This window comes from Homalodisca vitripennis, chromosome 3 (assembly GCF_021130785.1).
Source record: "Homalodisca vitripennis isolate AUS2020 chromosome 3, UT_GWSS_2.1, whole genome shotgun sequence".
NCBI lineage: Eukaryota > Metazoa > Arthropoda > Insecta > Hemiptera > Cicadellidae > Homalodisca > Homalodisca vitripennis.
In genome coordinates this window covers 207,840,822-207,854,712 of record NC_060209.1, presented here as the reverse complement: position 1 = coordinate 207,854,712, position 13,891 = coordinate 207,840,822, and the positions used below count along the sequence as shown (strand labels likewise).

The following is a 13,891-nucleotide window of genomic DNA, read 5'->3' as shown; positions in this document are numbered from 1 at the left end:
AATTAGAGAAATTAAAAGCTGAATTTTATTAAGGAAGTGTCTAATATTTAAGTTATGCTGATGATTAAGTAGTCTTTTTAAAATTTGCAATAATTTGCACTTTGCAGCCTAATGAAAGACCCAATGTCTGTACAACACTATCGGGATATGTACATCCCGGGTCACAACAGGATCGGACCTTACCTTGTGGGCATCATCACTGCATCCTTCTACTTGCAGCTGAAACTGCACAACTTCAAGTTCACTCCGGTATGTAATACAGAACTTTAAATATAGTGCGCTTTCCACGCAAAGGTATAACAGGGTAATACAGGGTGTCCCGTAACTCTCTGGACAAAGGTATACCACGTTATTGCTTAAGTTAAGAAAAACATATTTCACCATAAGAACATGGGTCTCCGATGCTTAGTTTCCCATCTATCTGTCTGTATGTGTGAAAAATATAATTAAATCATCTTTCATACTTTCAAAATATCGGCCTTTAAAACGTTTATACTTTGAATATCTTGCATTGCAAGGATAACAGCTTTTTTAGAGAATTTCATCAAATATCTAATGACACCAAAATTATTTAAATCTAATAATAAATAACCTATTGAGAGCAGATTTACTGTGACAAGACATGGCCCACATTAAGGTTCTCAGCGAGTAGCCAACAAAAACTAAATAAACGGCAGTTCTCAATGTGATCCATGTCTTGTCACAGTAAATCTGCTCTAAATAAGTTATTTATTGTTCGATTTAAATGATTTTGATGTCATTAGATTGTGATAAAACCCTCTCAATACTGTATTTCCTGTAATGCTTGAGAAAAATGCTAGTTTTAAGCTATTATTTTTTTAAAGTTTTAATGACCGCCATTTTTAAAATACTAAAGATAATTGTATTATATTATTTTCAGTAACTGGTCTTGTTATCATAAACATTTGTGTCAAATTTTGTATAATTTGATTTATTAGTTTTTAGATATTAATTCTTTTATAAAAACACATACAGACAGACACATGGGAAACTAAGCATCGTGTTCATATTATGGTGTAATATGTTTATCTTGACCTGACCAATAACGTGGTATACCTTTGTCCAGAGAGTTACGTGACACCCTGTATATTTTTAAAGATTATTCAGAAACACATCCTAAAATTGCTCATCCATCATTAAAAATAATACACTGAATTAAAAATAATACGCATTTAGATGCACATTTGTTATATCTTAAATGATACAGCAAAAGAAAGAGTGTAAGAGTACATGACGTCTAACACTGTTCTCATGACGAAAATCTCAAGGTAGTATCGTTTCAGCTCTTAAACTACTTACTACATGTGGCAGCCAAGTTTCCTTATTAAATTTGTTTCCTACTAACTTTACCCTCTTAGTTCTTATATTCCTTTACAACATGTCAAATATTATCAACCATTTTCCTCTTTGTCATCAACTTTCGTTTCCGCAGTCTTAGGTTTATTTCAATTACTTTTCTATTAAGATACTCTCTTTCGCTTTATTTAACAGCCGTTACAGTTTTCCCTAATTTCCAGTTTTCTCTTCATAACTACATATAGTTATATAATCATATAGTTTTCTATATTTTCTAGTTTTCTAGAGAAATATAGAAATGACGTTTCACATTATCTTCATCAGTATGTTTTGATTCATTATTACAAGGATCTTAAACTATTGTATTCTCCTCAGTGCTCCGTTTAAATTTCCCTGCTTGTCCTAATGCATTGTTCCATTCATTTCCATATACCTGAAACTTAAATCTAAAAATCCAATAGTCAGTGGCCACCCCTGTGCTTTCTATACGGTTTCAACAATTGAAATGCAAATTTTAAGATCTTTGTAGGTTAATGATATCTACTTTTTGGTGAAACAAAAAAATTTGGGGGCCCAAACCCTAGCACAAAATATTTTCAAAAGGTAACCCCTTAAATTTAAGATATCGTGGGAAGGGAAAAACTAAGAAATGTTTTTGTGTAAATAAAAAATTAATAACTCTTTCAAGATGACGGTAGCTAAATTGTGCGAAATGAAGTTTTCAGATATTTACATACGGATTGGCACGACGCTTGGTTTTTGGGTAGGTTCTCAGCTCAAAAAACGCATACCTGATATCAGTTTTACAAATTAACCACTCATGTACATGATAGCATCATGAAATACGGGAAAAGGGGGCTTATCCTTAGTCCCCCGGTCATTTTTAGGTGTATTTGAATGAAAATCGAAATCGGGAGTTTTTTTGGATCGAGAAGTTTACATTAATTTGTAATCGATGGAGTTACTATTTGAATACGTTTATTTTTGCCATGCTCCCCAGGAGGGCCGCGTATTAATATATTAACATATATTAATACGCCAAAAAGTAAGTCATTAAAATACAAAAAGATCCACACATTTTTACTATAAAACGGTCTTCAAATATCAGGGGTGACCACTGACTTTTGAAAGACCCTATATATTGCTCCATACAGTTCATTCTGTCTCTTTCTTATTCCTCTCGATGTCTGTGCAAGGTGACCTTGGCAGTGGGGTCGGTGGTTGCTGGCACTCTGCTACTCGGCAGCTGCCTCACAGGCTGGATCTGCTATGACAGGGCCCGACCCTACAGTCTCTGGGAGAACACGCTGTATGCGGGCATTCACCGATCCGTCTGGGCTCTGGGAATGTCGTGGTTCATCGTCGCAGAGGGCACCACTGGCTTCGGTAAGTGATCTTCTCTCTCTCTCTCTGTCTCTCTCTCTCTCTCTCTCTCTCTCTCTCTCTCTCTCTCTCTCTCTCTCCTCTCTCTCTCTCTCTCTCTCTCTCTCTCTCTCTCTCTCTCTCTCTCTCTCTCTCTCTCTCTCTCTCTCTCTCTCTCTCTCTCTCTCTCTCTCTCTCTCTCTCTCTCTCTCTCTCTCGGTATACAGTCACTGATATTTCCTTGGTTCAAAAAGGCTAACCCACCCCCCAACCACCAGGGGGGTTTCCTTGGTTGGGACTTGAGAGGGGCTTGTCCTTGGAGGGTTGGAGGGTTTTCCTTGCGGGTGGGGGGGTCACCTAGTTTGAATGTCATGACTTTGTGAACATAGTAGAAGAGTTATGATAAATAATTAGGGTTCTGGATATTATTTTAAAAAAGGTAAAAATATCAAGCTATTTTTGACATTTTTGTGTGCAGGAACCTTCTACAAAGTGGTAAAGCATAGGTTTTTCACACCGTTTGGGCGTCTGACGTATTGCGTGTTCCTTGTGCACACGATCCCGCAGATATATCTCACGTCGTCAACCAGGGTGCCAGAATATCTCACTGTACCCAAACTGGTAAGTGAATCTGCAGATACATATATAACGGTCTAGAGTACGAGACTAGATCACTTTATCTAAACTTCCTAGAGTTCGCTGGTCCCCCATTATTGCAACTTTGAGTTAAAACTGATGAGTATATACTTAATCTAGTGTCGTTAGCAATCTCTTACCAACCATTTTACTCTTCTAAAATCGATTAATAGATCTCGTAAATATACCTAGAAGGAAGAGCCAGAATCCGATAATATTTTACTGTATCCATCATAACCAATATTTATTATTGAATATACGTACCCCACATAGCCTCAACATATCTTGCTTTGGCCCTATATATTATGAGTGTGCTACTAAGAAACGTGTACTATGTTTGTTTCAACAGTATATTTTCGACTGTAATATAATATTATAACACTTAATCAGTTGGAAGGTTAATGGCTGTATATTTAAAAATGATAATAATAATGATATACATGACTCGTATAAACAGCACACTGAAAGTAATTGATACATTACACCGGTACTTTAAAACTTAGCCACATATTTTGTAAGATGTATAATACTATACATTCATTAAAATATACAATGTATTAGATCTATGTTTGTTACAACATTAATGGATCAATTATGCTTGTAAAGCTTAGTCACTAGCATGCATTCAAACCATTCCGGCCTAATTTAATAAAACTTGTTCAGTTCTGGGTAGTGACGGGAGACGCTGCGTCTGCCTACATCTTGGCTCTCTACCTGAACCTATTCTTCGAGGCTCCTCTGGACAGGCTGCAGAAGAAAACTATAAAGCGACTATTAAAACGTAACATACAATAAGTTATATTTACTTTTTATTAACATTCAATGTCAGACAATGATTGAGTACATTTACAACAAGAGAATGAAATGCTTTTGTTACATATTGTTTTTTGAGCATTTATTCATTTCTTCATTACAATTCAACGGCAAATATACGTTTTATATAATTATAAACGGTTAAATTTTGTTGTTGTTGAGATTGGAAAAATACCTTGTTTTTGTAATTAAGAATGCATAAAGAATAATTGTTATGTATCTATGTATTATATATATGTAGTTGGTTATGAGTGATTTCATTATTGCCACGAATAGGTAGATATTAATAATATATATTTAATATCCAATAATTGTGATGGTGGTGGGCCAATTGGTGGGAACATGTCATCTGGTTATTCTATGAACAAACATTAAAGACCCTTTTAACATGAAGAACGATCCTAAAAGGGTAACGAATATGAGCTAATGGCGCAGTGTAGCGGGTACAACGGTTATCGCAAGATAACTGGATCAAGCAACGTCTAGCGTGGCTGCTGCTTGGATGGGTGACCTCTGAGCGATCCTGTCCTTGTAAGCAGCCCGCCTGCCCGGACGTTGGTGGTGGTTCGTAAGACACCTTTAACCCGGTGGTCCCCAGGTTGTGTTAGAGAGGGCTTCTTATCGCTAAATTCGCCTGGTAAAATAAGGCATCTTTACTTTACTTTTTACTTTAATAAGAAGTCTTAAACTGCGATTGACTTGAAGGTACATCCGGAATTTTGGATTTGAATTAATACTAAAGCAGACTCTTACTCTTGGAACAGATAACATTTTTACTGTAAAGAATAATCAGCCAAAGTACTATTAAAGTGAAAGGTCCTTCTAGCATGGCTCATCTGGGTATCGGCTTGAGCTGTATCTCTCTAAACTTAGGTGATAAGGGTTACTTAGACCAAACTGGTAAGCCGATCCTCCTCTGAACGATTCCTTGCCTCGATACGACGACTCACTAGCCATTGCTGCAGCTCCTGTGCTGGTATATCCCCACCAACGGGGTTCACAAAGCCGAGCGCAGGACAATCGTTCAGCTAAACAGCTGTTTTAATATCTCTCCGCCGCATACAGTAATATAAGCAATTTATATGGACGTCGTCACATATATAAAATTTTACATAAAATATGTAGCGAATTAACACGAACATAAAAGAGGTTGACTAATTCTAAGAATTTACATTGACTATCGTCTGGTCAATTATGCAATTCATGGAGCTGATTGTAGGACAAAAACACTTAAATTACGTTTTTCGGAGATTTATTATGATCTAATCAATTGTGTGTGTTCGATTTATGCTAAAAATAAAGTATTAATTCATATGTAAAAAAATTGTTTGTGAGGAAGTAATAATGAGGCTAGTTCGAAATCAGAATTGAACAACGTTACGAGAGAGTAAATTAGGTATACATAGGTCATACAAGTATATCAGGAGAGTACATAAATAATATTGTGCAACAGTGCTTTCCTACAGTTATATCAGTTTATCTATAGTGTTAGAAGCGACACAGTAGGAACACACATCAGAGTCAGTTTCCTATTAATACTTCAGGATTCGACCGGACGCTTCACACTGTAATGCCAGCATTTCACTAAATATATTTACTTACTTACTATATATGTTTAATTACTTTACTTATGTAAAGTATCTGGTACGAAATTGGTTCCTATTGTAATACCGACGTAAGATGATTCTTTTCATTTGTTGATCGGCCATTTAACACAAACTTATTTTTATTTAAACAGACAGAGATAATTTTAACGTACTCCAAAACATTACAATTTAATAAAATGAATTCGCTAGTACGATTGGTGGATGGGGAGGTCAGTCTGTTCAGTTAACGACATATATTCGCTTCAAATACTTTATGGACACCATGTAATAAAATTTTAATGAGTGAATCAATTGTGTTTCAAATTTACAACTGATTATGGATGAATTGAAATGTTAAAAGGATTTCAGACATTGCCACAGTTACAGGTTACAAATATAACACCGGTGTTTGCATTTGTGTATTATAACAACGACAAATGTCCGAAATCCTGTTATTCTTATCCGTTAAGGGAGCGTTATGGCATCACCCGCGGCAACGAAAGGGCTTACTGTTGCCAGATCCGTTACGTTTGCATAGCGAACAGAAACTGCAAATCTCTGAATACAACCTTTCATTAAAGTTATGAATGAATGCGAGGAAAATACAATAGTACATTAGTGGAAATGCAATAGTGACGTGCAATTGCATTTAATACTGTAATTTTTATGAACTTTGTCTTGAAAGGCTCCTCATAATTATGTACAAGAAGCGGTTTTACGTATTTATTATTACCTTTTAACTGTCAGTATAATAATTGCATACAATTATTCGTGTCTTTTATCAGAAAACATATTTGTTATTAACAAAATCGTATTGTAAAGTCTCAGGAGATTAAATGTATATCACGTTTGCTCTTTATGTTAGTTCAGAATAATATTAATTGCATCTGTATGAATGTTAATTAGTATGCGATTAGTGTTAAAAAAGTATAAAAGTTACGATAATCCCCCAAATTTTACTTAATATACATGCCTGGGAGCGTAGAAAGTGTAAAGTTTGTTGTTTTATATATAGAAATAATAATGTTGGACCACATGTCACGTCAACTGGCTTCCCTTAGGTTCCAAGCCAAATTTCAAATACACAATATAGCTCATTTCATTCTCAATACATCCACCGGGCAGACTGAGAGATCTGGGCTTCAAAAATTTCATGCACAATTTCAAGTCCACAACTCAATTGTCCAGTGGAAGAGACACTCTGCCCAATAGATAGACAGATCGAAGAGACAATTATTATCTCTATATAAAAATAAACCCATGCAACAGGGTGTAAAAGAGGTAGACAAAACGTCACAAGTCTTAACAACCATTCAAATAAAGTAACGTCTTCACGTATGATATCATGTTACATTTTAAGTATAAAATGAGTTTGTAAATATTTTAATTAATTTATTCTACGATTTTCTTGTTACCATCATGGTCACTCATAAGACCAATGTAAAAATGTTCGCTAACGCTCAGCCAAACCCTAGGCGTGACTTGTACCATCATTGAAGTCGATGTTCCTTAGTCTATAGGTAAATCTCGAGATATCGCGAGGACAAAGGAACAGTCGGAAACGGAATTTCCTATCCCCTTTAGTGATGCAGTTTGCCAACTCGGCAAATTATTATATTTTGGTATTAAAATTATACTGTTTCTATAAATATTCATATTTTAATAATATACTGAGTCTAAAGTGAATACCTTATGTTTGGACACACAAATTACAAATATGTCGTACTGCAGTCAACCTTAACTTTGAGCCCAAATACCCCATTAACATTCCACGTCAGGTGCCAAGATCTCGGTAACATTTAGCTTGACATACTGTGTTAATGGAACCAAATGTCCGAACACCTCACCTGTACAATTCCCGCTTAATGTGCATTGTATTACGTTTCAGCTGGAGGTGAGGCCAAACCACAAGCCACAGAGTTATCCCAGAATGGAGTAAATGGAGGAGGAAGAACACAGTAGAAGCTTCCTGTCAGCCCGAGATACTACACAAATAACTCCATGTTATTGTTATACACTATGAGTGGTGCTATACCCTTTCTTACCGTCGAGCTGTATATACGAGTGTTATTTCTTCTACAATAATTTATTTAACAACAAACCAACATCAAGAGAGATATAAACAATTATTAAATGTTATTTTAATGATAGTTATGCGATTTTAATTTGTGATTACACACTAATATTGTCTTGCAAATTCTATTACATTATCGTTTTTAAATTAAATGAAAAATGTAACGACACATAGCTTATTTCTGAGTTTTGTATTATATTGTTTTCTTCTTGGTGCTTTTACTCGACAACTCTTCAAGCATTCAATATATATTTCTTTATTTAATTAGATGTGTTATAATATAACGTGTTATAAAACCGCTGTCGAGAATTAAAAAAGTGTCCTTAAGAATTGCATTTAAATGTTTAAAAAAGATACATGGAAAGTGAAGTATTTACCAGGAATATGTCAAGTCTCAAAGAGGAAACATGATTATGTGCAATGCACCAGAAACTAAAAGATAAACACCAAATAATTTAAGAAAACAATGCAATGAATCTAGTAGTATTTATAAATATGCTCTAATTATTCTAAATATTTTGTCAGTATTCCTTGTTATTGAGATCACTAAATGTAATAAAATAATAAATATACAAGCAAATCACGTCTTTTTAAACGAATATGAAATTTATGAGAAAAAAGCGTAGACATATAGACAAACAGAAAAATAAACTACCCTTAAAAATAAATTAGTTCTTGGCCCAAAAAACTTTTACTGAAACATGTTCGTTATGAAACAACTCGTAGAATTCCCTAATTTAAATAGAATATCATAGTTTCCTCAACTTATACACTTCTCTAAGAACAAATACTTAGAGCAGCTCGCACCAAAATAGTCAAAAGACGTTTGAGGCAGTATTGCCATATTGCAGCTGACCACCAGATTACATGAGTTGAGACGGATCAGTAATTTTTCATACACGTAAAACTGGCAACAGTGCCAGGCGAGGGATGTAGAAGGGGGATTAAAACACAACAACCAACATCGGATTATTTTGGTCCGGGCTGCTCTAGTAATAATTTCCCGACTTGATGTATAAAAACATGTCAATAGTGAACAATATGATGTACAAAAACTGTACATAATCTTTTCCACAATAACGCCTGTGCAATTAAATTCATCAACATTTATTGGCGTCTCATTTTACAGTAAAAAAATTTGGAAACCTTTTCTTTTCTTTACTTTTAGTTTTAGCTAAGAAAATGTGTTATAAATGAAAGCTACTTTAAAACCAATATTCACCAAGCTTTGAGGTTATTGAGCTTTTAAGTTGTGTTGTGTACTAGACTACAGCATGCATAAACTACACAGTACCTACATACTACAGTATCTAGTTTGTGTTACTTAGGTTAACTAGATAGATTATTCAAGGCAAGTTATAATTAACTCAAAACAGAATCAATCACTCCACGTATACAATGCAATAAATTGAATCAGCTGACCGGAAACTCAGCCAAAACTCCGACACACAAACCATCAATGGGGGGTTATTACGGGACTCTACTCTCCACTAAGTTGTGTTGTGTAGGACTACTATACTACCGCATGTATAAACTACACAGTACCTACAAACACAGTATCTAGTTTGTGTTACTTTGGTTAACTAGATAGATTATTCAAGGCAAGTTATAATTAACTCAGCACATAATCAATCACTCCACGAATACATTACAATGGATTGAATCAGCTGACCGGAAACTTAGTCCAAACTCCGACACTCAAACCATCAATAGAGATTGATTTCGGAAATCAAGTTTGTGTTGTGTACTTCTTTACCGCTACATACTACCTACGTACACTATCTAGTATCTAGTTTGTGTTAACTAAATGCTAGGAGCATACAAATCATTAGTATTAAGATCTAGTGCTAATTACTATGTAACATAATTATAATGTACGTATTTAAATAAAATATATAACTATTACTTGACATATTTTATTTTCCGTTTCTAGTACATTATATTAAGGATACTAATTTTCTTTGTGTATGTAATACGTATTTATTTACGTATTCTTAGCGTAAACTGTACCAATTACAAATACACTAAATTGACAGTTAAATTCAACCAGAATGTTGGACATAAAATGATTTAAAGTTAATAAAATAATTTTAATTTGGTTTTTTATAGATATGATCATTAATATTTCTAATCGTACTATTGTAGTTACAACTAGAATGTACTTAGGGTTATACCGTTTGGTAGAAAATTTCAATAAGCTGGAAAGGCACACAAAAGTGCAAGAACACCTAAGCCATGAAATAAAAAGATAAGAAAGAAATTAAATTTTAATGCGGTTTTGAAAAAAAGCAAGAGCACGAAGTATTGAAATTTTTATTAACTATGGGAGTAGGTATTTTGACTTACGATGAAAGAGCTTCGTAGCCATACTTTTCAGTTAGCGGAACGCAATAATCTGCGTCATAGAATTAATAGTGATCTGAATATGGCTGGAATAGACTCGGTGAAGACCTTTCTGGCTATAGATCCTAATTTAACGATTCGAGAGCGAGACAACTCAGTTCAGAAGTCATAGGGTTAATAAGGTATCAGTATCAGACAAGTTTTTTTATTTCTTGGAAAAATTCATCGAAAAATATCACTTGAAAGAGTAAAAATCTTTGGTTGTGATGAGACAGGAGTCAAAGTCAACTCTGAAATCACAATAAAATATTATTGCTTTGAAGGGTAAACCTCAAGTTAACTCTTTAACTTCGGCTGATAGAGGAGAGACATGCCAGACGTTATGTGTACGTCAACAGCGGGCACTTTTACCCCAGTAATGTTGATTTTCCCCAACAACGAGAGTTTGAATTAAGGCTTATCTAACTAGGTCGATGGACAGAGGTATCTGAGACTTGATGGATTATTACTGCACTGTTTTTGGTGTGGCTTAAGAAATTCGCTCATTATTCAAAACCAAGAAAGGATTCAGCTGTATTGTTCATACTAGATGGCCACTGAACACACACCAAAAGCCTGGATATAATTAGTTTTGCATCTATCCCTATACATATCCCTTCCGATCTTTACCCTATGTCAACCATCTCATACTTCCAACAGGTTGCAACCACTTGATGTTACTTTTTCAGATCATTTAGTTTGCACTACGGAGAAGAATTGAAAAAGTGGCTGCCCTGTAACCCGGGTAAAGTTGTAAGGCTTTATCAGATCCTCTATTTTCGGATCTGCATCAGCACCACAATGAGGACTGCAATGCATGGGTTTGAGACGACTGATATTTGGCCTCCAAATAGAAATATATTCAGTTATGGTGACTTTTTGCCTACCGAAACAACATATTATGTTACAAAAGATTCAGATCAGCAAGTTAAAACAGTAACTGCCACAGTGAACGTAAACGCAAAAGTACATCAGATCCACAATCAAAACAACAGAAAACGACATACATTTTCTGTCAGCTAAAACCAAAGAGTTAAACATACTCATGTACCTAAAGTTGTGCCACAGCCAGGATGCTCCTGGGTGCCAGATCAACCAGTTGTCTTAAGTTCAACAAACAGTGCATTTCGAACAGCATAACCTGAACTGTTGTTACTAGTTCCAACGATTTCCAATGCACAAAATGAACAAGCCAGCAAGAAAGTAAAACTGCAATAATTACAGAATCTCTCTATAAAGGTGTACTCCAGGAAGAAAAAGAAAAAAAGAAAAGAAGAAAGGAAAAACTGTATAGATACATGGAAATAAATGAAAAAGATGTGAAGACGATGCGTAGTGTTTGTAACGAGTTTTAATTTAAATCTAAATCTTCACGAAGGTTGAGTGACCTGTGCACACTTATAGATTGGGTTTATAATTCTTGTGAAGGTGTGGACAGTGAAAAAGATGAAATTGTTCTTGTATGTGACTTTTGGCAATTCAGCACGGGTGAAGCTGAACGAGGTAGTGTGCAACTAATTAAACCAATTTGTTCTTGAATTAATTTTTCACCAAACTTAAATTTTAACATCTCATTTGGGCTTGTGTGCATGAGATGTAAGAATTGCATAAATAAAACGTTTCGCTGTTAAAGAGTTTTTAATTGCTTTTGTCCGACAAAAAATTAAATTTTGCGTTAAAAACCCCGCACCGTCTTACCTTCTTACCCGTTTGTTGAGAGATCTAATTCCATAGGGATATACGTACTTAAAAAGTTACTTATGTAAGAAAACAAAATAAACCAAAGTATATTAAAAAACTTACCATGTGTATAATGGCGGTAGATATTTCAATGACCTTGTGTTTTATATGCAACAATTAAACATAAACTGCTTGTATTTAGTACAAATAAATATATGTGGCTAGAAAAAAATTAACGATGTAATAGTAAATTTTTATTTAAGGAGTAAAATTACACACAAAATATGAGTAATCGCTGTAAAAGAGTGCATTAAGGCTTCGTAACATGTAAACGAAATAACATTCTACCAAAAATGCAACTTTAAAAAATTTTCTTCAGATCTTTTTCCTTCAAAAAGTAAAAAAAAAAAAAAAACATAAGATATAGGACATAATGTTTGGTACTCATATACCATAGTCAAGCTAATGGCTTTCACATAAATATGTAAAAAGTTGTATTACGTCTTTTTAAATATGATACATATTTTCAAATCGCCTACTCTACATATACGATAAATTTTTAACGTTGTCGAATTATAATACCTAAAAATGCACTACCAAGAATATATAAAATTCCCGCGGGCTAAATAGTATAATATGTTATAATGTAGTTAATGTTAAATAACATTTTGGTATATCAAATTATATGTTATATGGTTCATGCTAATCCATTTACAATTTAGTATTTACGTCTTTTACAATTCAATATTGTAATAATTACAATAAAATAAGGTTGGTGTAAGGTAAGAAATTGAATTCACCCACTTTATGAACTAATTATATTTTATATTATTAAACTACATCAATTGCACTTATATTGTTTTACCTAAACCAAAACAAGTGACCGTGTCGAGCGACATAAAACATTAGGGAAGTTAGCAACTGTAATGGAGACGTCTAGAGTTGGCCAACTGTCTCACTATCGACAACTCTGATTGGGGCTGAGAGTAACTTCATTTTCCCTTCACGTCTCGTCGCATCAATTACTTTAAGAGTTTTAGTTTCCTTTCAGCCCTCTGAAAGTCCCGAGTTTTGTCCCTAACAGAAGCACCACAACAACTGTCTCACTATCGACAACTCTGATTGGGGCTGAGAGTAACTTCATTTTCCCTTCACGTCTCGTCGCATCAATTACTTTAAGAGTTTTAGTTTCCTTTCAGCCCTCTGCAAGTCCCGAGTTTTGTCCCTAACAGAAGCACCACAACAACTGTCTCACTATCGACAACTCTGATTGGGGCTGAGAGTAACTTCATTTTCCCTTCACGTCTCGTCGCATCAATTACTTTAAGAGTTTTAGTTTCCTTTCAGCCCTCTGCAAGTCCCGAGTTTTGTCCCTAACAGAAGCACCACAACAACTGTCTCACTATCGACAACTCTGATTGGGGCTGAGAGTAACTTCATTTTCCCTTCACGTCTCGTCGCATCAATTACTTTAAGAGTTTTAGTTTCCTTTCAGCCCTCTGCAAGTCCCGAGTTTTGTCCCTAACAGAAGCACCACAACAACTGTCTCACTATCGACAACTCTGATTGGGGCTGCGAGTAACTTCATTTTCCCTTCACGTCTCGTCGCATCAATTACTTTAAGAGTTTTAGTTTCCTTTCAGCCCTCTGCAAGTCCCGAGTTTTGTCCCTAACAGAAGCACCACAACAACTGTCTCACTATCGACAACTCTGATTGGGGCTGAGAGTAACTTCATTTTCCCTTCACGTCTCGTCGCATCAATTACTTTAAGAGTTTTAGTTTCCTTTCAACCCTCTGCAAGTCCCGAGTTTTGTACCTAACAGAAGCACCACAACAACTGTCTCACTATCGACAACTCTGATTGGGGCTGAGAGTAACTTCATTTTCCCTTCACGTCTCGTCGCATCAATTACTTTAAGAGTTTTAGTTTCCTTTCAACCCTCTGCAAGTCCCGAGTTTTGTCCCTAACAGAAGCACCACAACAACTGTCTCACTATCGAAAACTCTGATTGGGGCTGAGAGTAACTTCATTTTCCCTTC

General features: G+C 35.0%; 1 protein-coding gene across 1 annotated transcript in view; it reads left to right on the top strand.

Moving 5' to 3' along the window:
* Window positions 1–8,456, top strand: part of LOC124358585 (nose resistant to fluoxetine protein 6-like) — a 34,988-nt gene extending 26,532 nt beyond the window's left edge. Inside the window, exons 5-9 of the mRNA XM_046810888.1 lie at window positions 108–249; window positions 2,514–2,703; window positions 3,158–3,300; window positions 3,979–4,096; window positions 7,603–8,456. Coding sequence (XP_046666844.1) covers window positions 108–249; window positions 2,514–2,703; window positions 3,158–3,300; window positions 3,979–4,096; window positions 7,603–7,676 — 667 coding nt within the window. The 3' untranslated portion in view covers window positions 7,677–8,456. The remainder of the gene's footprint in view (window positions 1–107; window positions 250–2,513; window positions 2,704–3,157; window positions 3,301–3,978; window positions 4,097–7,602) is intronic.
* Window positions 8,457–13,891: the final 5,435 nt, after the last annotated feature.